The sequence below is a fragment of the Scyliorhinus torazame genome, chromosome 11 (assembly GCF_047496885.1).
Source record: "Scyliorhinus torazame isolate Kashiwa2021f chromosome 11, sScyTor2.1, whole genome shotgun sequence".
Taxonomy (NCBI): Eukaryota; Metazoa; Chordata; class Chondrichthyes; order Carcharhiniformes; family Scyliorhinidae; genus Scyliorhinus; species Scyliorhinus torazame.
Window position 1 is genome coordinate 164395495 of NC_092717.1, and position 25926 is coordinate 164421420.

At 45.3% G+C, this 25926-nt stretch overlaps 1 protein-coding gene across 1 annotated transcript in view; it reads left to right on the plus strand.

Moving 5' to 3' along the window:
• The window catches only part of LOC140385626 (copine-3-like), a 91972-nt gene extending 77141 nt beyond the window's left edge, over positions 1–14831 (plus strand). Inside the window, exons 14-16 of the mRNA XM_072467959.1 lie at positions 1292–1425; positions 4994–5230; positions 12581–14831. Coding sequence (XP_072324060.1) covers positions 1292–1425; positions 4994–5230; positions 12581–12688 — 479 coding nt within the window. The 3' untranslated portion in view covers positions 12689–14831. The remainder of the gene's footprint in view (positions 1–1291; positions 1426–4993; positions 5231–12580) is intronic.
• The last annotated feature ends 11095 nt before the right edge of the window (positions 14832–25926 follow it).

Genomic DNA, 25926 nt, shown 5'->3' on the forward strand with positions numbered 1-25926 from the left:
GGCTGAGGCGAGAAAACCAGTGTGAAGCTCGCAGCCTGCACAGCCCTATTTTCTCACCATATTGGAGAGCACTCTCAATTTCAAAGGGGGATTAAGATTCTCTCAGTCAGCTAATTTGATTTGATTTATTGTCAAATGTACCGAGGTATAGTCTGTTCTGCATACAATCCAGACAGATCGTTCCACACATGAAAAATATAGGGCATACGATAAATCCACAATTTAAATACATAGACACAGACATCGGGTGAAGCATACGGAGTGCCGTATTAGTCAGTAGGGAAGATGTGTGGAGAGATCAGTCCAGTCCATAAGAGGGTCATTCAGGGGTCTGGTAACAGCAGGGATGAAGCTGTTTTTGAACCAGTTAGTGTGTGTTCTCAGACTTTTGTATCTTCTACCCGATGGAAAAGGTTGGAAGAGAGAATAACTTGGGTAGGAGGGGTCTTTGATTATGCTGCCCGCTTTCCCAAAAGGCAGTGGGAGGTGTAGACCGAGTCGGTGGATGGGAGGCAGGTTCGCGTGATGGACTGGGCTGTGTTCACAATTCGCTAATTTCTTATGGTCTTAGGCAAAGGAGCTGCCATACCAAACTGTGATGCAGCCCGATAGGATGCTTTCTATGGTGCATCTGTAAAAATTGGTAAGAGTCAATATGGCCATGCCGAATTTCCTTAGTTTCCTGAGGAAGTATAGGCGTTGTTGGCCTTTCTATGTCGTAATGATTTATCAAAAAATATTCTGAAAACAAGAGAAGCAAGGAAGATCTCTGCAGCCTCATTTCTTTTTGTTTCTAGAGAAGCAAAGAGAGTGGAAAAGAAAGTTTTAAAAACAATTACGGCCCCAGAATGTAAACTGTGAAGCAGTAACTCTTCTGGAAAATAGCATTGTTACAACTGGTATTCACATCAGTGCTATATTGTAACTCATGAAGCTGAGTAGCAACCACTTGAAACTTAGGCCATTTTTTTTTTTGCATAATCAGGATCTTGAGATATGTTTTTAACAAAAGGGTCACTACAAATTATAAAGTGTTATAATCCATTGTGATTCCCCATAACTTACCATTATAACTATGAGCATTGAGTTCAAGGAAATTCTGAGCATGCAATGTGTTTAGTCTATTTTGTGATTGCTTTAATAACAACCATCTCATCGTGGTTCCCTGGTGGTAAAGCAGTCAGCACACTATTCTGTGTCTTGTGGAACTTGAGACTGACGTTAGAGCAGCACCAAATGGAGCTTTAATGGAATAATTCATGAATGTTTTGTTACTGATTGGGTTCTTTAGGGGTGCAGGGAATAGCTGATGCCTACCGCAACTGTCTTCCTCAAGTCAAGTTATATGGACCCACAAACTTCTCTCCAATAATAAACCATGTGGGAAGATTTGCAGCTGTAGCAGCACAGCAGCCAAAAGCTTCAGTAAGTTATTTTACATCTCCAGTTAAATCCACTGGTAATAAAGCAGCTTTTAAGGGTGGTGGAAAGCTAGAATGTAACCCAGTGTTTTGGTAAGGGATTGGTGTGCACAAAACTGGAATGGGCAGAAAGTGTTGTTTAACATTTCAAAGATCTTTGATAACAAAGGGTTAAAAATTTCGGACAAGACAGAGTATTTGGCCCGTACCGGCCTCCCCGAACAGGCACCGAAATGTGGTGACTCGGGGCTTTTCACAGTAACTTCATTGAAGCCTACTTGTGACAACAAGCTATTATTATTATTAGTAGCAGTAGTAGTAGCAGTATTCGATATTCCATAATCATAGTATTAATGTTTCAGGAGGATAAAGCATCCTGGATCAATATTTTTCTCTTTAGCTGAAGACATGGCTTCTTCCTGCCATGTAGTTTCATGAACAGGAAACAGTCTCCATACTGCATGTTTTGTGATTCATTGCGAACCAGGATATTGAATGCTTTTAAATTATTTAGTTGTGGGTAGTTAATGGGGCTTAAATCGTGGCCGAGAATGATTTGTCTGGCTGCACATTTCCCAGTGGGTGTTTGCAATTTGGAAAATGAGCCTGCTTTTTCCCCACATTTCTTATAATCTAATCTTTCCCAGGACAGCCCAGCACTTACAGGCCATACTCCAAGTGTGGCCTCACCAAGGCTGTACAATTGCAGCAACACATCCCTACTTCTATACTCAAAACCTCTTGCAATGAAGGCCAACATACCATTAACCTTCTTTACCACCTGCTGCACCTGCATGCTTACCTTCAGCGAATGGTGCACAAGGACACCCAGGTCCCGCTGCACACTCCCCTCTCCCAATTTACAACCATTCAGGTAGTAATCTGCCTTCCTGTTTTTGCTTCCAAAATGAATGACCTCACATTTATCCAAATTATACTGCATCTGCCATTGGTTTGCCCACTCGCCCAACCTGACCAGATCTTGCTGTAGGATCTCTGCATCCTCGTCACAATTCATCCTCCCACCTAATTTGGTATCAGCTGCAAACTTTGAGATGTTACATTTTGTTCCCTCATCCAAATCATTAATATATATTGTGAATAGCTGGGGTCCCAGCACCAATCCCTGTGGTACCCCACTAGTTACTGCCTGCCAATTTGAAAAGGACCCATTAATCCCTACTCTTTGTTTCCTCTCTGCCAACCAGTTTTCTATCCATCTCAATACATTTCCCCCAATCCCATGTTCTTTAATTTTGCACAAGAATCTCTTATGCGGGACTTTGTCAAACGCCTTCTGAAAGTCCAACTAAACATCGACTAGCTCCCCCTTGTCGACTGTACTGGTTACCTCTTCAAAGAATTCCAACAGATTTGTCAAGCATGATTTTCCCTTCATAAATCCATGCTGACTCTGACTGATCCTGCCACTGCTTTCTAAAAGCTCCGCTATAAAGTCCTTGATAATGGATTCAAGCATTTTCCCCACTACCGATGTTAGGCTTACTTGTCTATAATTCCCTGCTTTCTCTCTACCTTCCTTTTTGAATATCGGAGTGACGTGAGCTACCCTCCAATCTGCAGGGAAGTTCCAGAGTCTATAGTATCCCGGAAGATGACCGCAAATGCATCCACTATTTCCAGAGCCACCTCCTTAAGCACTCTGGGATGCAAATTTTCAGGTCCTGGGGATTTATCCGCCTTCAATCCCATCAGTTTTCCCAGCACCATTTCTCTACTAATGTTGATCTCCCTCAGTTCTTCCCTCTCACTAAATCTTTCATTCTCCAACATTTCTGGGATCTGATTTATGTCCTCATTTGTGAGGACAGAACCAAAGTATGTATTTAATTGCTCAGCCATTTCTTTGTCCCTTATTATGCATTCCCCTGTTTCTGTCTGCAGTGGGCCTACATTTCTCTTTACCAATCGCTTTCTCTTCACATATCTGTAGAAACTCTTAGTGTCAGTCTTTATGTTTCTTGCAAGCTTCCTTTCTTCCTTGGATCGGATACTATTTCTAATTCCTTTGTAAGCCATGGATTGGCCCTCTTACCCCCTTTGCTTTTGTGCCAGACAGGAATGAACAGTTGCTGTAGTTCCTCCATGCGTTCCTTGAATGTTTGCCATGTCTATCCCAATCTATCAAGGCCAACTCACGCCTCACATCCTCATAGTTTCCTTTATTAAGATTCAGCACCCTCGTCTCCGAATCAACTACTTCACTCTCCCTGTTGATAAAAACTTCTGTCATGTTATGGTCGCTCATCTCCAAGGGGTCTCGTACAGTCAGATTGGCAATAATTCCCTTCTCATTACTCCGTACCCAGTTTAAGATGGCCTGCTCTCCAGTTGGTTCCTCCACATATTGGTCAAGAAAACCATCCCGTATACACTCCAGGAATTCCTCCTCTATGGCATTGTGGCTAATTTGATTTGCCCAATCTATGTGAAGATTAAAATCACCCATGATCACCGATATTCCCTTATGACATGCATCACTAATTTCTTGTTTAATGCCATTCCAACCTCACCAGTGCAGTTTGGGGGTCTATAATTATTTTGTCCCTTGGTATTTCTCAACTCTACCCATACAGATTCCACATTGTCAGGGCTAATATCCTTTCTCACTATTGTGTTAATTTCCTGTTTAGCCAGCAGTGCCACGCCACCACCTTTTCTTTTATGCCTGTCCTTCCTAAATACCGAGAACCCTGGTACATTTCAGTTCCCATCCCTGGTCACCCTGCAGCAATGTCTCCGTAATCCCAATTATATCATACCCATTTATATCTATCTGCGCGATTAGTTCATCCACTTTATTGCAAATGCTCTGTGCATTAAGGCACAGAGCCTTTAAGTTTGTCTTTTTCACAATGCTTGGCTTGCTCCCAATATTTTTCTCTACTGCCCTGTTTGAATTTTGTCCTTGGTTTCTCCACCTGTCACTTTTCTTAAATGTGTGTTAAAGGAATTGTATGTTTTCTTTTACAAATCTCAAAAAACATGCTCAAGTAATTGACAATTTCTGAAAGTGATTATTTTAATTCAGTATATGGTTTATATATTCACGTTTGAATTTTAGTTGACAAAAGAACGTGGGAAAGATTCTCTGGCCTCCCTACAGCATGCTTCTAGGTGTCAGGAGACGGCCTGCTGTTGGCCCGTGGTGGGATTTTCTGGTCCTGCCACTGTCAATAGGATAGCCCACTGAATCCACCCCATGTCTCTGGGAAACCCACAGCGGTATGCCGTCGGCAGGGTCGGAAGATCCCGCCGCCATGAACAGCTGGAAGATCTCGCCCAATATGTAAAACTGCTTTACCTTTGCTTTAACATTTGGACACCGTGAGCTTGTTTTGCTAGTGAGATGTGCGGTTGATGCACAGTCCAGTACAGACAGTAAAATCAATCTCAAAATGTATGTGATGATTACAACAGTCTCAATCCATCTGTTTCACAATCTTTGTAATTAAACTATCCATTAAGAAGCTATGCTTTGTGTATATGCTAATCCATTTGCTGTTTATGATTTTGTTGAAATATTAATGGTAGGATTTCTATTTTGGCAGCAATATTATATCCTGTTGATCATCACAGATGGAGTGATAACAGATTTGGATGAAACAAGACAGGCCATTGTCAATGCTTCCAAGTTGCCAATGTCCATCATCATTATTGGTGTTGGTGGAGCAGATTTCAGCACCATGGAATTTCTGGATGGTGACGATGGTGTTCTCAGATCACCAACAGGAGAAGTAGCTATCCGGGATATTGTCCAGTTTGTGCCTTTTCGGAAGTTTCAAAATGTAAGTACGCACACTACTGTCCAACTAATAATAGTCACGAGTCTTACTTTACAGGCTTGAAATAACAAAGTACTCGATTAGGCAAATGTATGAAATCTTGTCAAATCTGACCTGTAAATCACTTTCATGGAAATCTTTTTAAATGTGACTGGTATAACTGAAAATGGATTAATTAAGGAAATTACGCATTGTGCAACTGGGACTTCTTGGGAAAGAAGCAGATGATAGAATTTTCTTTGTAATTTCCAACAAGTAGATGCCCCGGCAGAAGGTACAAATAACAAAGTTGCAAGTATTTCGCATCCGGGTTGTTCATTGGCAAAGGCCTGTTTATGTGATGGGAAGTTTTTTATTTCGCTAGTTCTGGTTATTTAAAAAAAAAGAAAATCAACCTTCTATGGATAATGTGATTGTGGTGTGTCACAGTTGCGTCAATACACGTACTAAAGTATGAGTCATGAGTTGAATATAGCTGGTAAACGTATTGTTTTTGAACATGTCATTTGACATTTGTTTTTAGAAAGAAATTGCTCAATTCCAACGAAAATAATAATATCAACGGTGTGATTGGCCACACATAGTCCACTTTGAATAGTTTCTTAACAAACTGGCATAATAAAATGATTGTGCCAAATTATGTAAATTAGAAGTTCAAAACACTGGTATTAATTATGAAGCTTCATAACTTGCATTAAATTGTATACCAGAAAAGCTGCAATTCTATTGCTGCAGTAGCAAATCTTGGCATTGAATCAAGCTTCCCTTTAGAAAAGTAGAATATTATGGCCCAAATTTTCCACTTGCGTGGAATTGAGACACCTCTTTAGTGTGGTGGTACTTTAGCTTTCCAGTAATGTATCCCCTGACCACAGCTAATCTTGTGCGAATGGTTCATTTAAATAAATTTGGAAGATACTGTGGCTTCCAAAAGCATCAGTGGATGATTTAGAGTTAATGGGGCCCTGTACGTTTCTTCATGTTTGCCCCCCATGCCCCCACCTTGAAGTTCTCTCCATGAACAAAATTGGTAAATTCCATTAAAAAGGCCCAAGAATAATGCCTACGGTAAAATTGTACCTAAATGTCCGCTCCGCATAAGCTAATTATTATTAGCTTGAGTGTAAATCACCCCAAGGATCAGCGCAATTTAAACCGAACCAGGGGCGTCATTCTCCGACCCCCCGCCGGGTTGGAGAATCGCCGGGGGCTGCCGTGAATCCCGCCCCCGCCGGTTGCCGAAGTCTCCGGCACCGGTTATTCGGCGGGGGCAGTAATCGGGCCGCGCCGGTTGGCGGGCCCCCCCCCCGCTCGATTATCCGGCCCGGATGGGCCGTAGTCCCGCCGATAAATTGCCTGTCCCGCCGGCGTGGATTAAACCACCTTTTGAACGGCGGGACAAGGCAGCGTGGGCGGACTCCGGGGTCCTGGGGGGGGGGGCGCGGGGCGATCTGGCCCCGGGTGGTGCCCCCACAGTGGCCTGGCCCGCGATCGGGGCCCACCGATCCGCGGGCGGGCCTGTGCCGTGGGGGCACTCTTTCCCTTCCGCCTCCGCCACGGTCTCCACCATGGCGGAGGTGGAAGAGACTCCCTCCATTGCACATGCGTGGGAAACTGTCAGCGGCCGCTGACGCTCCCGCGCATGCGCCGCCCGGAGATGTCATTTCCACGCCAGCTGGCGGGGCAACAAAGGCCGTTTGCGCCAGCTGGCGGGGGGAAAATTCCTCCGGCGTCGGCCTAGCCCCTCAATGTTGGGGCTTGGCCCCCAAAGATGCGGAGCATTCCGCACCTTTGGGGCGGCGCGATGCCCGTCTGATTGGAGCCTTTTTGGGCGCCAGTCGGCGGACATTGCGCCGTTTCGGGAGAATTTCGCCCCATGTCGCCTGTTGAAAATTTTATTTCATTGTGAACAAAATGCAGATTTCCAAATGTCAGTGAGTCCCACCTGCCTGCACCCAATTATGAGGCCGCCACCAGGAACTCTGTCTTAATAAGCACAGCAGGAATGTTTACTCCAAAAGGGGAGGAGGGGTTGCAGAAAAGTGGGCGTGGGGGGTGCAGAAGGTATGGTGCAGAGGGGGCGGGCATGCAGAAAGCGGGGTGATTCTCTCCAACTACGGCCTCGGTGGGGAGAAAACTCCGGAGGCCAAAATAAAAGGCAAAATGCTATTGTATAGCGGGGTAATTCTCGGCGCTGCAGCCACCCTGCCAAATGCGCCCAAAAGCGGACTTAAACTTTTGTCTGCTGAATCGCACCCAAAGTTTCATTTTCGGCAAGGAAATCTGTGCTATTGCTGACATTGAGATCCAGATCTCAATCTTTAGGCACTTTGGGGTGGGGGTGCGGGGGGCCGGGGGGGGGGGGGGTGGGGGGGTGCAGGGAGTATGCCAGGACTCAGCTATACCTCAGCCAGGTGTCGTGCCTCTGGATACGTTTCGGCCCTGAGCTTTTGGGGATTCAAAGGCAGACTCTGGAATACCAGGAGGTATTGTCGGCGACATTCATGTCATTGTACTGCCAAATGGAGGAGTCCCAGAGCTTCTTGTCATAACAGATGTTGCTGGCTGCGTGGCACCCAGGCCAACTGTGCCAGGATGGCATCTGCAGTGGAAAGCCTGGGCAAGACATCAGATCCACGACTGCGACTGCTGAACTTGGAGGCATAGTTCAGTCCCAGAAGGGCCATGTCTAAGGGGTTTAACACCATGGTCCGGACAATGGCAGGTTTCCAAGACTAGCAGTACCAGGTGACATTAAGACTTCTGGAGCTCACTCCAGCTGCCCAACCATCCAGTGGAGTAATCCAAGGGCCCACAAGAACCCGGAGGGAGAAGGATCAGCTAGAGCACCTCCCAGGTTTTACACCCAAGAGAGCCTGTGTTTGACAAGTCCTTCTGAATCCCCTCTTCCTGATACTGCTGCACCTCCAGAGCAGTGGGGCTGAACAGGGTGATGCAACAAACCCTGTGCCACAGTAGGGTCCTGGCTCTCCCGTGGATGTCCACGAAGGATATCTCTGGCAACAGGGCATGGAAGGCAGCAGGCCACCTCCACTTCGGATGTGCATTCTGGCATACATTTAGATGTAGAGGGAATTGCATGGGGCACAGAGTGGGGTCAAATACAGTTAGGCACAGATAACAGTCTTTATCAAATGTCACAAATGCACATGTACTGCATTGAAAATTCTTGTTTTTCACAACCTTACAGTTTCATAGATTATAGAATTTACAGTGCAGAAGGAGGCCATTCGGCCCATTGAGTCTGCACCGGCTCTTGGAAAGAGCGCCCTACCCAAGGTCAACACCTCCACCCTATCCCCATAACCCAGTAAACCCCACCCAACACTAAGGGCAATTTTGGACACTAAGGGCAATTTACCATGGCCAATCCACCTAACCTGCACATCTTTGGATTGTGGGAGGAAACCGGAGCACCCGGAGGAAACCCACGCACACACTGGTAGGATGTGCAGACTCCGCACAGACAGAGACCCAAGTCGGAATCGAACCTGGGACCCTGGCGCTGTGAAGTAATTGTGCTATCCACAATGCTACCGTGCTGCCGTGGTTATCACTGTTGATAACCTTCGTTCCACTGGCAAGTGCTTCAACCTATCTGGACACAACTCTCCTTACAGGCCCTCAAAGTCAGGCAGACAGTTAGGCACACTCAAAAGTGAAAATAACATAGGGGGCGATTCTCCGATATTGAGACCAAGTGTTCGCGCCCTCGTGAATGCCGTCACGTTTCATGACGGTGCAAACAGGGCCCGGACACGACCTATTCTGGCCCCCATAGGGTCTTACGCACGCCGTCCCCTCACCTACATGGAGCTGGTGTTCTGGGGCCGCACGCAGAAGGAGGTAGGCCCGAGGAGGGGGGGGAAAGGCCGGCCCGCCGATTGGTGGGCCCCGATCACGGGCCAGACTCCACTGGAGGCCCTCCCGGTGAAGGAGCCCCCCCCCACCCCCAGCGTTCCCGCAGAGTTCCCGCCGGCAGCGACCAGGGGTGGACGGCGCCGGCGGGAACCTTTTGTGTCGTAGCGGCCGCTCGGTCCATCCTGCCGGAAAATCGACGCTCACCGGTTCTCCGAGCGGCCCGGTGCGAATCGCGCGCCGCTGGTTTCTGGGGGGAGGGAGAATCGCGTGCAGGGGTCGGGGCGGCGTGGCGCGACTCGCGCGGCGCCCCGGCGATTCTCCCACCCGGTGGGGGGGGGGCGGTGAGAATAGTGCCCATAATTCTTCAAAGGACTTGGGCATTAATCACTGAGCTCTGGACTCTCACCCCTAATTCCCCTCTAGTGCTATACGACAAGGGGATGTAGGGACAAATCTCACTCACATATGAGCTAGGGAGTCAGTGTGCTGGCAACAGACAAACCAGAGTCAGACATCAACAATAGCTGAGGTGCATCACAGAGCTTTCCTCACTGAGTCGTCATCACCCTCCTACTGATCAGTATTTTCAAGGACTCCCTAGGCCCATCACCCTGATGACTAAGATTTACTGCGATCCTTCTTCAGTGGTCACGAAGAGGATAGCACCTTCTGGGTGTGGGGGGGTGGGGGGCGGCCTCCTTGAGCTGTCAGACAACATGGTGCTCCTATAGTGAAGGGATGAAATGATGAGGGCAGCCCTGGTCCTTCTGCCCATTCAAACCCTTGCCCCGCCTGCCCTCCAGCTCCTCTCCGGCCTCATCCTTCACTCCCTGAGTCAGAAAGTAATTGTGCCCTCTAACATTCCCAAGTCTCATGCAACCAGAATGTTTCTATCACTCTCACTCGCAGCTTACTGATCGAGGTCCGTCTTGAGCCAGTACACAGCCCCTTAGATCCTTCTCCTTCAGTCTCATTACACACCCCCCCTCCCCATTTCGTTCGACCTGTACCCACAGGTCCTAACTCCACTAACAACTGACTAACTCAGCACTCATTAAACTTTACCATAGCACAGGCAGTAGACTGACACAGTGCCCTCAGAACTTTGTGGACAACACAGGCTGCAGACGGAAGCGGTGCTCTAAAAATGCCTGACTGATGCAGACTTCAGGGCAACACACACCAGCTCCTCCCCACAACTGGGGCTGGGCAGTGGGCCCTGTCCCCATGGACTTCCTGGAACAAGGTGGAGAGAGGTGCTTACCTCCTTGCGTCCTCCCTCTCGGAGGTTGTGGTGGCTGATTGCGATTTTTAATGAGCAGTAGTAATTCACACCCATGCGACATCACGCTTGTTGGGTGGGAAGATTCAATGAGGTCTGAAGATTCGACTTTAACCTCACTAAATACATTATAACACATTCAAATTGATGCAAATCAGGTTTGCGCACTTCCTGGGTATGAGCCTGATCACGCCATTGGGGAGGGCCTGGGAAAATTGTGATCGGAAATCTCACCATTGCTAATCCCATTTTTGCCCGCTCCTGATATTTTGCAGCCTTTACATGATTTGCGCCCACAACTAGCAGGCCCACTAAATCCTGCCCACAGACCTAAACACAAGGAAACTCCTGAACACAAGGACTCAACAATACTCGGTGCAAAGATTTATTTGGTCTGTTGTAAAACTTGTTAAATATTTGAACCGGGCAATTACCCAGGTTTTCTGGATTTTAAAATTTAAGTTTCCTCCTTGTGCTGTCATTGCAATGCTGGATGCCATCGACAAACAACCAAGTGATGGGAACAAACATTGGTTGATGCATTTTCATTGTTTAAACATTTCAATATGCCTAATCATGTATGTGTAGCATAGTGGGTACCATTGGTCATTTCCAATTAGAAATTCAATGGGTGTGCAATCGTGGAGTCAAATCCATTTCATTTCCCACCTTTGCCTGTCCCAGTGCTCCCAGAAGGCAGTGATTCCAATCTGTTTTTAGCCAACTTGTCAGGATGTTTTGGTTCCATCTGCCCTTATATTTTTGTTATAACCTGCCTACTTACCATTGGCTGGGGACTAATGACTATCCCACAATCCTGTGGGAGTATGAGCTTCCCCAATGAGGGGGGCGGAGAAACCACTAGTAAACTCATAGTATAAATAAGCTGGCCAGTTCAGGAACCAGGAGGAAGGAGTATGTAGCAAGGGAAGTTACTGCGACTGTTATGTATATATGTTATAGTGAATAAATGTTATTACTTTGTATCCTTAAAACTTGTGCTGGATTCTTCGTGGCCCTTATAAAAATTTTGAAAGCCGTTGGCTAGGGGTTTCTGCTTCTAGCCTCATTAGCTTGCAATTTTCTGACCATCCTGTTTAATCACTGACTGGTGAGGGAAGAGCAGAAATATCCCAACTATTCTCACCAAAGTATGGCTTAATGAAAATGGGATAGTGCTGAGGAGTACTTCATTGTGCAACATCACAATATATGGCAGCACGGTGGCACAGTGGTTAGCACTGCTGCCTCATAGCAGCAGGGACCCGGGTTCAATTCCAGCCTCTGGTGACTGTGTGGAGTTTGCACGTTCTCCTCATGTCTGTGTGGGTTTCCTCCGGATACTCCGGTTTCCTCCCACAGTACAAAGATTTGCAGGTTAGGTGGATTGGACATGCTAAATTGCCCCTTAGTGTGCAAAAGGTTAGGTGGGGATGTTGGCCTAGGTAGGGTACTCTTTCCAAGGGCCAGTGCAGACTCGATGGGCCGTATGGCCCCCTTCTGCGTGGTAGGGATTCTATGATTCTATGAATGAGGAGAAGCTGTTTTCACTGGTAGGGCCAGTAACCAGAGGGTGCAGTTTTAAGGCGATTGACGAAAGAATCAGAGGTGAGTTGAGAATTTTATTTTTAAAGCAGCAAGTTATGATCTGGAATGCCCTGCCTGAAAGTATGGTGGAAGTGAATTCAACAGAAACTTTCAATAAGGAATTGAATAAATACTTGAAGAGGGACTATTGCAGAGCTACGTGGAAAGAACAAGGAGGTTGAAGTAATTGGATAACTTTAAAATAACCAACACATACCATAAGACATAGGAGTGGAAGTAAGGCTATTTGGCCCATCGAGTCCACTCCACCATTCAATCATGGCTGATTTCAACTCCATTTACCCGCTCTCTCTCCATAGCCCTTAATTCCTCGAGAAATCAAGAATTTATCAACTTCTGTCTTAAAGACACTCGACGTCCCGGCCTCCATTGTGGCAATGAATTCCACAGACCCACCACTCTCTGGCTGAAGAAATTTCTCCTCATCTCTGTTACATACACAATGGATTAAGCAACATCTGTCCTGTATGACTCCATGATACAGTGTAGACTAAAAATTTGGTGTGATGGCTGTGATTTACTGTTTGTTGTCCACATAGTTGGTGTCTTTTGGTTGACAACATTGTAATTTCATTCAACAGGCACCCAAAGAAGTTCTTGCACAAAGTGTACTGGCTGAATTACCTCAACAAGTGATGTGCTACTTCAACACACGCAAGCTCTGTCCTCCTATTGAGCCAAGTTCCTAAATATCTGAACGTCTGAGCTGACTTCTGTGCCTGATCAACAAATATATTCACTGAGTGCAGAAATCTTCAATCCTGCCAGTATTAGCCACTAAACATATTTTTATGATATATTTTTTAGTTTAAAATGTTTCAAAGGCTGATAAATTTAAATTCATTTTCATTTTGAATAACTTTGATAAAACAATATAACGTAATTTGACTAGGTTAAATTGATCCACAGCAGGTAATTCAATTGATGAATTATCTCGATGGTGGTAGCTCTTGTTTCCTCTGTTCTTCCTGCTCTTTACGCCAATCCTGTAAATTGTCTCCATTCTGATGAAAGGTTAAACCTGTCGGTTTTATGAATGCTACTAACTGGTTTTATTTCAGATGTCCAGGCATTGCAGCCTTTTTTAAAAATTGTGCTACATATTTCTAAGTTATTCTGCAGATGTTTTATTTAAAAAATTTTGTAACTTACTGGCGGAAATGTTCCACCTGAATTTTTAGATTGGGGCCAAATACTTACATGATATAGCTGCTGTTATTAAATAATTGAGATTGGTTGGAGCTTTCATGAATTATCACTATAAAAATGTTTAATTATTTAAAAAAGTTGAATAAAGATTTTTAAAACATACTAAATGATAAATCCAGAGTAAGTTATGTTCTGTCTCAATGGAGTGATATAAACCTATGTTTTGTCGTATGAAGGTGGGTGGAATTCTCCCATGCCCCCCCGTCTGGCAAGTTCAATGGAGTGTGCAGGAGGGAGAATTCAGTGGGAAGCCCAAGAATCGGTTTAACGCCTGCGTGATTTTCCCACAGGATCTTCCACTGGTCCCTGCCACTGCAGATCAGGAATCCCGCTGGTGGTTCACGTCTTGCTAATCGCCTGCAACTGAAGGGCACACCGGAATCTCCCCCCCCACCCCCCCCCCCCCCCCCCCACTCAATGTCTGGTCCTCCCAAGAAGGCAACGGGAAAACATGCCAGTCCAGAGCACATCTGCAACAGTGTGGCGTGCAGAAGCCAGGACTTACCTGAACAATGCCGGCTAGGGCTGCCTTTGGAATTCAGTGTGGAGGCCCCCAGTGACACTGGACCATAGAAAACCACAGCAGTGTCTTTCGTGAGCATTTGTCAGGTGGTTCTTCTAGCTTCAGTGTCTTCGAGGAGGTCCATCTTCCAGCCTCAGTGTGTTCCTGGAGATCCATCTTCTTCCTTCAATCATGGCTCAGCCTATTCCTAGAAATGATGGCGGGTGCATGCATTCAAGCCTGCCCTGCCATGTAAAATGCCGCCAAACCCCTGGGTGCGTAATTAATTAGGTCGGAACTGAAAGATATGGGGCAGGATTCTCCGGTCTCCAACACCGAAAACGTGTTGGGCAATCGGCTGGCGAATCCACGTTGGCACCGAAACCGGGGACAGCGGCGCTTTTGCGATGCACCGCCCCCTCCAAAAAGGATGTTACCTGAGGCCCTCCCCTTGCTGCTCCGCCCCCGATGGACCGAGTTCCCGACGGCGTCGGTCACTCATGGTATTTATTTTCGGGAACTCAATGTGGTAGCTGCGGACTAGGTCCTGTGCCGCCACAGTTGGGGGGGGGGGGGGGGCGATCTGTGGGCAGTGGGGGCTTTGGCAGGGGCCGGGTCCGCGCGCGGCAGGTGCCATGTTGCACGCCGCGGCCGCTGCAGGCCACTGCCGTGTGCCTGTGCGGCCATGGACCCGACAATACTCTGGCCGTATCCACAGCTAGAGCAGGGTGCTCTACGCTGCGTGCCTGCTAGCCCCGCACCAGACGGGGGAATCGATGGCCGCTCTGCACCTTTTTTTCGGCCGTTAAACACCACCATTCCTACGCCGGTGTCAGCACTTAGTCTCAGAATCGGAGAATCCAGCCCATGGTGTGGTTTCCCGTCTGCCTCTGCAGCGGGAAACACTCCCCATCTCTGTCATGTGACTTTGTCCAGGTGGGAGAATTCTGCCTACTGTATTAGCCACTTAATTTTGGCAGTTTAGAAACAGATAATAAATACAAAACTATAATTTTAATTTAAAACAGCAGCAACAAAATATGAAATGTTCTTAAACGTGTGATAAGTCATCACCTCTGTATTTATCTTTCAAATAAATAATCTGCAACATTTTATCCATCCTTGTTGATTTAAAAATTCAAATACTCAGTTAACTACATATGTTTCCAAATTTAACACGGCATCAGGGGTAAAGAAAACATTTTAAGATTTTGAAATGCGCACAGCTAGAACTGTGTACGGTGCTTATATTGTCCTTTAAAAACAATTAATTGTGCAAAGCTCTTGAAGACATTTTGACACAGGATTAGATACCGCATGAATGTAATTATTTATTATTTTTTTAATAAAACTCATTTGCAAATCATTGCCAGATTTTTTCGACTGTAAATTTCTCAAAATGGTGATTGTTCAACAAACAGGAAATAAGTTACTAATTAATAAATTACGGGTTGCTTTCTGCCCCAAAAGTGTCATTTCGAGTGGGGAAAGCTGCTGTGAATCCTGCCAGCTGATCATGTGCGATTCCCATCACAATTCTCCCATACTTAGTCATTTTGTTTGGAACTTGGGGAGATTCCTGCCGGCAATGAAATGTGCAGGATCTGAAGATGCTGGCCAGGCTGGCTCCTTGGAAAAGGGGTGCCCCGATCTCCAGATAAACCTACAGCCCCTTCTACTCGCCGGAAGATACCCAGCCCTCCAGGGTCCCCCCTTCATTTGCCTCTTCAGGCCCCTCCTTCAATCCACCCTCTTTAATGGACATGCCCCCTTTAGGCTCCACCCCATGACAGTGCCAACCCAGCAGTGCCAGGTTGGCACTGCCATGTCCCCGACCACCCATGGGCCCCAATGTTCTCCAAGCTCCCCCCACGTTGTCATAACGTCTGGTCTCCAATGCTGAAAACCAGGAGTGATTCCTGCCATCCTGCGCTGGTGCGGGTGAAGAATCCAAGAAGCTGGAGGACTCTGGCTGAGGCCTGGAAATGTATATTTGTCTTTTTTTCTGGCATGTTGAACTTCATCAGTGTTTCATCAATATTTCCAGTGTAGACATTCTAATTGATGCACATGACACGGTAAAATGATGATTCTATTCTTGAGTTCCGGTGGCTGAGGCCGTGAAATTTTTGTTTTCTGATGGAATTCTAAATGCGCCTTTTCATAAACCTTGTGCACCATGTGGGACAGGCCTTGAATTTTCAAATAACCTCTTCGCTTCTCGGCAGGTGTAAAGTGGGTGGTGATATGACAATTTTAACCAAAATCTGTTAACCTATTCTGCCAATTCTTTTGCCAGTTTAAATTGAAATTTATGCTTATCATTCTTATTTGAAGGCATCATGTTAGATCATGTGGTACACAGTAATTTTGTCTATTGGCTGGGAGATTGCTGCAAGATTTGGCAGAGGGAAAATGTAAAGGTTCCCATACGGGCCTTTAAGCTGATGACTGTAGTAATTACCAGTGAGTAATTAATAACAACTTGATTTGATCCCTGGAAAGCTAGAGTCAACTTTGACGCGAGGTACGGAAAAACGACATATTCATTTTGGGTCAAACGTCTTGGGGGTTGATGTTTGCACAAAATCTACATTTCACATGTATATAGGGTTTTCAACTGCCATTCTATTTCCATGCAATTTCTCATGAGTTCTTTGTACCCCTTTTTCCAAAACATCCCTGGGATTTTGTTGTTAAATCTCCTCTTCGTTAGTCATCGTTAAAGAGCAAACAATTTATACTGAACTAAAATTCTGGTTGAAATTTAAAAACCTGCATTAAATAAGTTATGGATCTGTAAGTTGGGATACACAATCCTTTTCTGGTTTGTGACGAAAAACTGCTTCCAACTCCCTCAACTCACTGGTCTAGGGAGATGCTGCAGTAAAAGTAAACGTTGAGCCCCATTTTTTATTTTGCCAGTTCGATAGCAAAGCTATCATTGATATCCAAAAGTAAGTGTGAGTGGGGACAGTGCATCTGAGGCCTGGGCACAACATGCATTGCGAGACAACTTACATTATCCACACAGTAGGTTGTGCATTAAATCACAACACATGTGCTTAGCTTGGAAACTGCTTACGTGAAATAAACGGTCGGGAGAAAGGTTGAAGAAATGGGAGGGGGGGGGGGCACGGCAGCACAGTGGTTAGCACTGTGCTTCACAGCTCCAGGGTCCCAGGTTCGATTCCCGGCTTGGGTCACTGTCTGTGCGGAGTCTCCACGTTCTCCCTGTGTCTGCGTGGGTTTCCTCCGGTGCTCCGGTTTCCTCCCACAATTCCCGAAAGACGTGCTGTTAGGTAATTTGGACATTCTGAATTCTCCCCCTGTGGTGATTAGGGGCTTTTCACAGTAATTTCATTGCAGTGTTAATGTAAGCCTACTTGTGACACTAAAGATCATCATTATAAGTATAGATCCGGGATCAGAAAAATAGTGGAAAAAAGTGGGGCCATGATGTGTTTGACGAAGATTATGAGACACTGAAGAAAGGTTCCATTGTAGCTTGTGATAAATTAGACACTGGAAAACCTGCAAGTTGAGACTCATCTCAGCTTGGATGGACGACAAACATTCATGTTAAAAAAACATAGTCCACCCAGCTAAACCAGAAGATTTTGTTATTTTTAAAAATCAATTTAGAGTACCCAATTATTTTTTTTTCCAATTTAGGGACAATTTAGCGTGGCCAATCCACCTAACATGAACATCTTTGGGTTGTGGGGTGAAACCCACACAGACACTGGGAGAATCTGCAAACTCTACACGGACAGTGACCCAGGGCTGGGATTCGAACCCGGGTCCTCAGCACCGCAGTACCAGTGATAACTACTGCGCCACATGCTGCCCCTAAACCAGAAGAGCTGATGACATTTCTCTCCCTATCTGTTGCTGATAGCTGAAAGATTCCTATTCTATAATTGCGCACAAGAGGAAGGGGGAACCTTTTTGCAATTCGTAGCAACATTACGTAAATGAGTCAAATACAGTGAACTTGGTCAAACACTTGGCGATAAACATTGAGACAGACTGGAGTCCAAGCAAATGTTCATAAGTTGAGTCTGCTAGAAGGAGGTCTGAAAAATCTACCATGTCATTGCTGTACTCAAGTGGGACATTCAGTAGGCAAAGGTTGGAGTAAGGAGAATAAATGCAAAAATTGGTAAAGTAGGCCACATCACCAAAACATGTTGGTCACACCAACCTTCATCAGAACAAAAGAAGTGTACGAATAAAATCACAGTTGAAAAATGTGCAGGTTGGGTGGATTGGCCATGCTAAAATGCCCCTTACTGTCCAAAGGGTTAGGTGGGGTTACAGCGATAGGGTGGGTGTGTGGGCCTAAGTAGGGTGCTCTTTCGGAGGGTTGGTGCAGACTCTGCACTAAGTCTGCAGGTTGAGTTTACCAGTTAAATGACGGAGCTGAAGACTTACTAGGGGACAATGTGTCAAGTCAGTTTAAAGAATTCAAAGTTGGTGTCTTATCAGTTAAAGGAGATCAGCAATGCTTTGCCGTTTATCATAACTTAATGGAAATACTGATGGAAGTGGACGGGCACTGCATCATCACTCATACCTGAGACAATATACAATCAGAAGCTAAAACATCTACCTTTACAGCCATCAGATGTTGTACTGAAGACATACCCTGAAGAGGTTGTGCTACTGAAAGGATGCATCAAGGTTAATGTGGCAGTTAAAGATCAGAGATGCCACTACACGTTGTCCAAGGAAACTTTCCAGCATTGTTCGGTAAATCATGGTTGAGGAAGATAAAACTCAACTGGGTTGTCGTGAACCAACGCGCTGATTCAGCGAACGATCTACAACCATTTCTGATTAAGAAATATGGAAGCAGGTTTGCAAAATCACAATCTTAGAGGCAAGAAAGAAAAGTGAATTTTTAAAGTCTTTTATCAACTTCCTGAATTATTTCATTGACAAGGACGGTTTACATAAAGAACCAAAGAAGATGGCTGAAATCCTAGAAGCTCCACGTCCACAAAATGTAACTCGGTTGATGTCATTTTTTAGGATTGCTCAATTATTAGGGCAAATGTGTTCCAAGCTCAGCAACGAGGCAGAAGCCATTACACACTTTGTTCCAGTGCAAAGCTTGTTTGACACAACGCCAAGAATGTGAAAATGCTTATCAAAATGTCAAAGAAGTTTTAAAGTAGTTGGTGTTATTGGTCCACTACAACCCAAAGCTGAGGTTACAACTTGCTTGCGATGCATCACCCTAAGGGGTTGGCGTAGTTATCTTGCCCATAATGCCCTCAGGATAGGAATAACCAATAGCATTTGCTTCTAGAACATTAACTAACGCTGAGTGGAACTATGCTCAATTGGAAAAAGAAGCTTTGAGCTCATTTTTGGCATAAGAAGGTTCCGCCATTACCTTTTATGGGCGTCGTTTTACATTCTGACTGACCATTGACCTTAACTACAATCTTTGGGCTGTATAAGGATATTCCTTCTTTAGCAACTAGTTGATTGCAATGATGGCATTTGATCTTCTTGTCACCTGGTTATGCCATCCAGTATCGTAAGTCAAAGCAGCATACAAATGTGGATACTTTATCTGGATTACACTACAAGTCAAACGAGATCAGGGAGTCAAACAAGAATCTGATGAAATTGTCACTCTCCTGTTGGAAATGTACCAGTAACTTAATCTCAAGTACAAAGATGTACAAGAATTGATCCAGTCATTGGTAAGGTTATGGATATGATCCAACTTTAACAAATGTGCATTCAAACCTCACGCCCTACATCACTTGGCATCTTGAGTTGATAGTTCAGAGTGGAATTCTTCCTTGGGGTATTCAAGTGACAATTCCGCCGTGTCTACAAAACAGAATAATTAACAGCTCCATGAAGGACATCCTGGTGTGGTTAGGGTGAAGGAGTTGGCAAGCAGCTGCTTTTGGTGGCCGGGATTAGTTTCCCAAATTGTGGAGAAGGACGGGTTATGCTAATCCTGTGCTACATTAAGGAATACTCCACCCCTGCAAACTTTGCCTCTGTGGGAATGACTTACATAGCTATGGCAGAGAACTCCTATTGACTACGCTGATCCAATTGAGGGGCAGGTTGACGCACGCTCAAAGTGGCCAGAAGTCACAATTATGAAATCCACGAAACTGAATAGACAATTGAGAGACTAGATGAGGTATTTGCAAGGTTTGGAAGGAAGGAGCAACTCATGATTTACATCAATCGAATTGCAGGGGATTGGTATCCACCATATAAGACCTGCTCCGTATTACCCAGCAAGCAACAGGCTGACCGAACGCTTTGTGCAATTGCTCAAAGATGCAGTAGCGGCATCATGAAATCAAGATTCTTTAGCTTTCTAATGCCATACAGAAAATCTGCGCATCCAACAACGCGAGACTCACTGGCGATGCTACCATTCAAGAGGAAATTGAGAATACAATTCAATCTCTTCACACCACCAACTTTGGAAATTGTTAGGTGATGGCATCAAACATAAATAGTTAGAAGAGATCAAAACTCGAAGAGCAGAAAATTATATCACGAGTGACAAATGGACTCCAGCCATCATTATAGTCAAGACAGATCCAATATCTTACACAGTTCAAACAACCATGAATGAGTTTGGCATTGGCAGGCTGACCAGTTATTAGCTTCACAAAGTGAATGTACAGAGTCTGCACCAGAAATATTCACATTGGAGTGTATGAACAGTGCTACGCCAGAACTGAGATCTACCACTACAGAAATTACTGAACTTGTCACTATAGAATCGTCAGTACCAATAGAAACAGATCCTGACTTAGTTTCAGAAGATGTACACCAACAAGTAAACAGGAAGACACTTCTGTGATCTCAAATAGCCAAATCCCTGAACGTCAGACATTACCTAAACGAGACAGACGTCCATCAAATACTCTGTCTTACTGATGTATATATGTATAAATAACTTGATGATGTAATGTAATGAATATTGCGTTGGATCTGTGTTTAACTTTGGAAAAAAAAGTCGATGGCACTGAAGGAGTAGTGGGGGGGGGGGGGGGGTTTATGTATATGAGTAACACTATTGGCTGGTGACATGTCTCATGTTAAACAGTGATGTCAGTGGAGCGTTTTGTGGGCTTTTGGGGAGTTCATCATCTTCCCCTGGGGCAGCAACATCGCTTAATAAATCCTGCACTATGAAGGTCCGTCTTCTCAACCTTGTCCCGTCTCTTCCCCCCCCCCCCCCCCCCCGATCTGAGGTGTGGTGATCCTCAGGTTAAATCACCACCAGTCAGCTCTCCCCACTCAAAGGGGAAAGCAGCCTCTGGTCATCAGGGACTATGGCGACTTTATTACATTTTTACAAACTTAAAGCCCGGCACCTCTACTTTGCAACTATAACAAATAACTAGAACATACTTGTTAACTGAATAATTGCAACTTTTGAAAGAACAAAGTTTTTAAACTGCCTCAAATGTCTTTAATTGAAATGCTTAAAGGTAACCATACTTATTTTCGGGAGACTACAGAGCCATCAGTTTGTAACATTGATTTGATGCTTGTGGTGCCATTGCAACTTTTCTATTCCAGTTAATGCCCCCTGTTAACAATGGTTCAGCAGTAGGAAGGACCTTCCCACTAACGCTGTTGAAAGGGATCATCAACTATTTTCAAAAGAGTTGCTCGTTAATTTTTACTGATTTTTACCATCTCAGTTTCTGGAATTGTGGCGAATTTTCTAGTACCACTTAAAGTTGAGGATGCCTGCAGGGAGTGTGTGCACATGTTTGAAGGCCTTGGTTTTGCCTTTAGATTCCCAGTTATTGGTGCTGTATTCACAAGGTCTGCAGTCTGGCATGCAACATGAAAAGGAGATTGAACAGAGGCAACATAGAGGAGAATAGACTCCTTGCAGAGGGAGAAGGAAGATGGAGGAGCTCTCAACAAGAGGCCATGTTCACCCAAGAACTTCACCGACTCTCTCTTACTTCCGCCAAGGGGCCATTGTGTGACATATCTGTTTTATGAGGAAGATGCTCACTGAAATCAACTATCTCTTGCAGGCATACCTGCAATTTCATTGCTGAAGGAGGAGATCACTGTCAGTAACTATGCAGGTGACCATGTCCATGAGGTTTCTTTGGCGTGGGATCCCTCCAGACTGTTGCACTGATTTTGACCATTTTTGTAAGGTCATTGGACTCTTTTTGGCTTTGCATTCCGGGCGTTGGGCTAGGCTGCTGGCATTGACCTTAATGGCTATCTGCTCTAATTGCCTTTTCATTGTCTGTTTGGGGAGGGGTGCTTTGCAGTCTTCTCTCCTATCCACCTCCTGCACCAAGGCCTCCAGTGCTGTGTCAGAGAATCTGGAGCACACTCTGCACCACATTTGTTCTTACAGGTCAGACACTAATCCCCAGCTGCTTCCACCTGCTGCAGCCAGAATGCACCTTGATTTGTTATGTTGTAGGTGTAACATAAGCGGCTTCCTTGTGATGCACTTGACAAAGGAAGGTTCAGACGTGGAGATAACTTCAACACGTTTATTAAACTATTTACACTTCTATTACTCGGGTTTGACACTACTGCTAATCCTAATATAGCTACCCAGACTGACTAACCAGCTGCTGCAATCCACGTGGTGGGTCTAATATTGAATCAACCCTGTGTCTGTACTCACTGACTGTCTCCACTGGAAAGAGCCAGATTATGTGTGTGGTGTCCTTTATATATGGGTTGGTGTAATGCCCCCCTGTGGTCGTGTCACGTCCTTGTGTATCGTGAATGTCTATTGGTCATGTTCTATCTACTTGATCTATTGGTTGAGTGTGTGTGTGATGTTTCTGGTGCTCCCTCTAGTGTCTAGCTAGCCTACATGCATTTACATTGATGCACATCATCACACACCTCTCTAAGATGCAGGCTGGCTTGAAATGGTACTTGTCCTACATGAATTTGATCCAATGCTGAGGTGAGTGGCCACTCAGCAAGCATTTAATACTGGGTTGCATGTTATTATTAACAGGTAGCACAAAGATTACATGTTGTCTGCATTGCAATGAACAGATGCCAGCATGAGACTCATTCAATTTCCCCCCACTAATGAATTTGTGAAAAGGAAAATGTAAAAACGTAAACACAAATAACGACAAAAGGAGAAATGCAATGATAAAGAAATTCACTAATTACTAAAAGGACTATGGCGTGAGATCAATAAATGTGTGAACAAAATTCTTTGAATGTTTTTCATTACTTCTTTTTAAAAAGCACTGCAGTAACTTGGTTCCACCAGTTATGATTGAGCTATAACACTTAACACAACAGCTATTTAGAGAATGATACAGATTCAACGCTTTCAGTCATGTCTCCAGGATCTAACTGAGCAGTGCCAATTACTGATTGGACGAGTGGGTGATGTGACCCTTCAGAAGCTCACCCCTTAAAGGGGTACTACATCTCTCCCCCTCTAAGTTCCTTGCTGTACAGAATGATAGTTAACTTATACAGGTACCTCTCACCTAAAAAGTTTACCACAAACCCGGTGGTGGCGGCAACATTGAATATCTGGGGACAGTGGAGGCGACAGAGAGGGGTGCGGGGAGCCCTGGTGGGGTCCCCAATCAGGAACAACCATAGGTTCGCCCCAGGAAGAATGGATGGAGGATTTCAGAGCTGGTTCCAGTTGGGAATTAGGAGGGTGGGAGATTTATTTATAGATGGGACTTTTGCGAGCTTGGGAGCATTGGAGGAAAAGTATAAGTTGCCCCGGGGAAATTTCTTGAGATATATGCAGGTGAGGGCATTTACTAGACAACAGGTGAGGGAATTTCCGTTGCTCCCGACACAGGGGATACAGGACAGGGTGCTTTCAGGGGTGTGGGTCGGAGAGGGCAAGGTGTCAGAGATTTACCGAGAGATGAGGGAAGAGGGGGAGGAGTCGGTGGGCGAACTAAAAGGAAAGTGGGAAGAAGAACTAGGGGAGGAGATAGAGGAGGGTATGTGGGCTGATGCCCTAAGCAGGGTAAATTCCTCTTCCTCATGCGCCAGGCTTAGCCTGATTCAATTTAAGGTGCTACATAGAGCACACATAACGGGAGCAAGATTGAGCAGGTTCTTTGGAGTGGAGGACAAATGTGGGAGGTGTGGCGGGAGCCCGGCAAACCACGCACATATGTTTTGGGCATGCCCGGCACTGGAAGGGTATTGGAAGGGAGTGACGGGAGTGATTTCGCGGGTGGTGAAGGCCCGGGTCAAACCAGGCTGGGGGTTAGCTCTATTTGGAGTTGCGGAAGAGCCGGGAGTGCAGGAGGCGAAAGAGGCCGACGTTGTGGCCTTTGCGTCCCTAGTAGCCCGGCGCAGGATCCTACTCGTGTGGAAGGAGGCGAAACCCCCCGGACTGGAGGCCTGGGTAAATGATATGGCGGGGTTCATTAAACTGGAGCAGATAAAGTTTGCCCTGAGAGGATCGGCTCAAGGGTTCACCAGGCGGTGGCAGCCATTTCTCGACTACCTAGGGGAACGTTAGAGGGAAGACAGATGACCAGCAGCAGCAACCCAGGGGGAGGGGGGGGGGGGGGGGTTAGTTTAGGTCAAAGATAAAGGGGTTTTGTTACTTGTGTATTGTTTAAAATTTCTGTATTGTTATTGTTGCGTTTGCTTTGTAAGAGGGGAAAAATTGTTGTTTGGGAAAAAAATTTCAATAAAACATTTATTAAAAAAAAACTTATACAGGTCCCCATAATTTACAACAATGAACATTTTTAATCAGTCCATCAAAAACTCTCTGTGACTTCTCCTTGCTTGTAGAGTGGCACAACTCCATCACCTGGGGTGCTTCTGTTGAGGTACATTCCGTAGAAACTGTCACACTGCGTCTCTTTTCTGGTACTGATGCTTCAATCTCCTCTGTTTCAGTCAGAACAATACTCTCGCCTGTCACAGGCTGATTGGACATTTCACTTCTCGAGCAGCCAACAACACTTCCAACTGGCAACAACAAATCAGGCTGTAACATTGGCTCTTGGGACGACTCTCGCCCACGCAGATGGTCCACATGTTTCCTCAAAGTCCAGTCCTGTACACTCACTTCATAAGGTAACGGTCATGTATTGGCCACAATTCCTGGAACCCTGCTTGGGTCATTCCCAAAATTCTCACCTAAACTGGATCATCTAATTTGAATGATCTTGCATCTTTAGATGAATCTTGGTTCCTTTTTTGGTTAATTTGTCTAGTCTTTACCCTCCCTGCTAAACTTGGGAATACCAGACTTAGCCTGGTCCTTTAAAGGCGACCTATTGATTGTTCTGCTGCAGATAGACTTGTAGTCGAATGAGGGGTGGTCCTGTATGCTGAGAGGAACGGAGCAATTTTTGTTTCCAAAGATGCAGCTGATTGTTTCTTTAAGCCGGCCTTGAAAGTCTGGACTGCCCGCTCAGCTAGTCCATTGGATGAGGGATGATATGGTGCAGTTCTGATGGGCTTTATCCCATTGGAAGACATAAAACCTTGAAATTCGGTGTTTGGAAAAGCCACTGCATTATCTGTTGCGAGTACTGAATAGAAATTGTCCCATTGGGCAGATGCAGCATGCGTTCATGAAAGGCAGGTAATGTTTGACTAACTTAGTGGAATTCTTTGAGGACATTATGAGCGCAGTGGACAACTCTCACCTGTCACAGGCTGATTGGACATTTCACTTCTTGAGCAGCCAACAACACTTCCAACTAGCAACAACAAATCAAGCTGTAACATTGGCTCTTGGGACGACTCTCGTCCACGCAGATGGTCCACATGTTTCCTCAAAGTCCAGTCCTGTACACTCACTTCATAAGGTAACGGTCATGTCTTGGCCACAACAATTCCTGGAACCCTGCTTGGGTCATTCCCAACATTTCTCACCTAAACTGGATCATCTATTTTGAATGATCTTGCATCTTTAGATGAATCTGGATTTCCAGAAGGCATTCGACAAGGTGCACACAAAAAGGCTGCTGCATAAGATAAAGGTGCTTGGCATAATGTATTAGCATGGATAGAGGATTAACTGTTAACTGACAGAAAGCAAAGAGTGGGGATAAATGGGTGTTTTTCTGGTGGCGATCAGTGGCTAGTGATGTGCCTCAGATATCAGTGTTGGGTCTGCAATTGTTCACAATTTACACAGATGATCTGGAGTTGGGGATAAGTGTAATGTGTCAAAGTTTGCAGATGACACTAAGATGA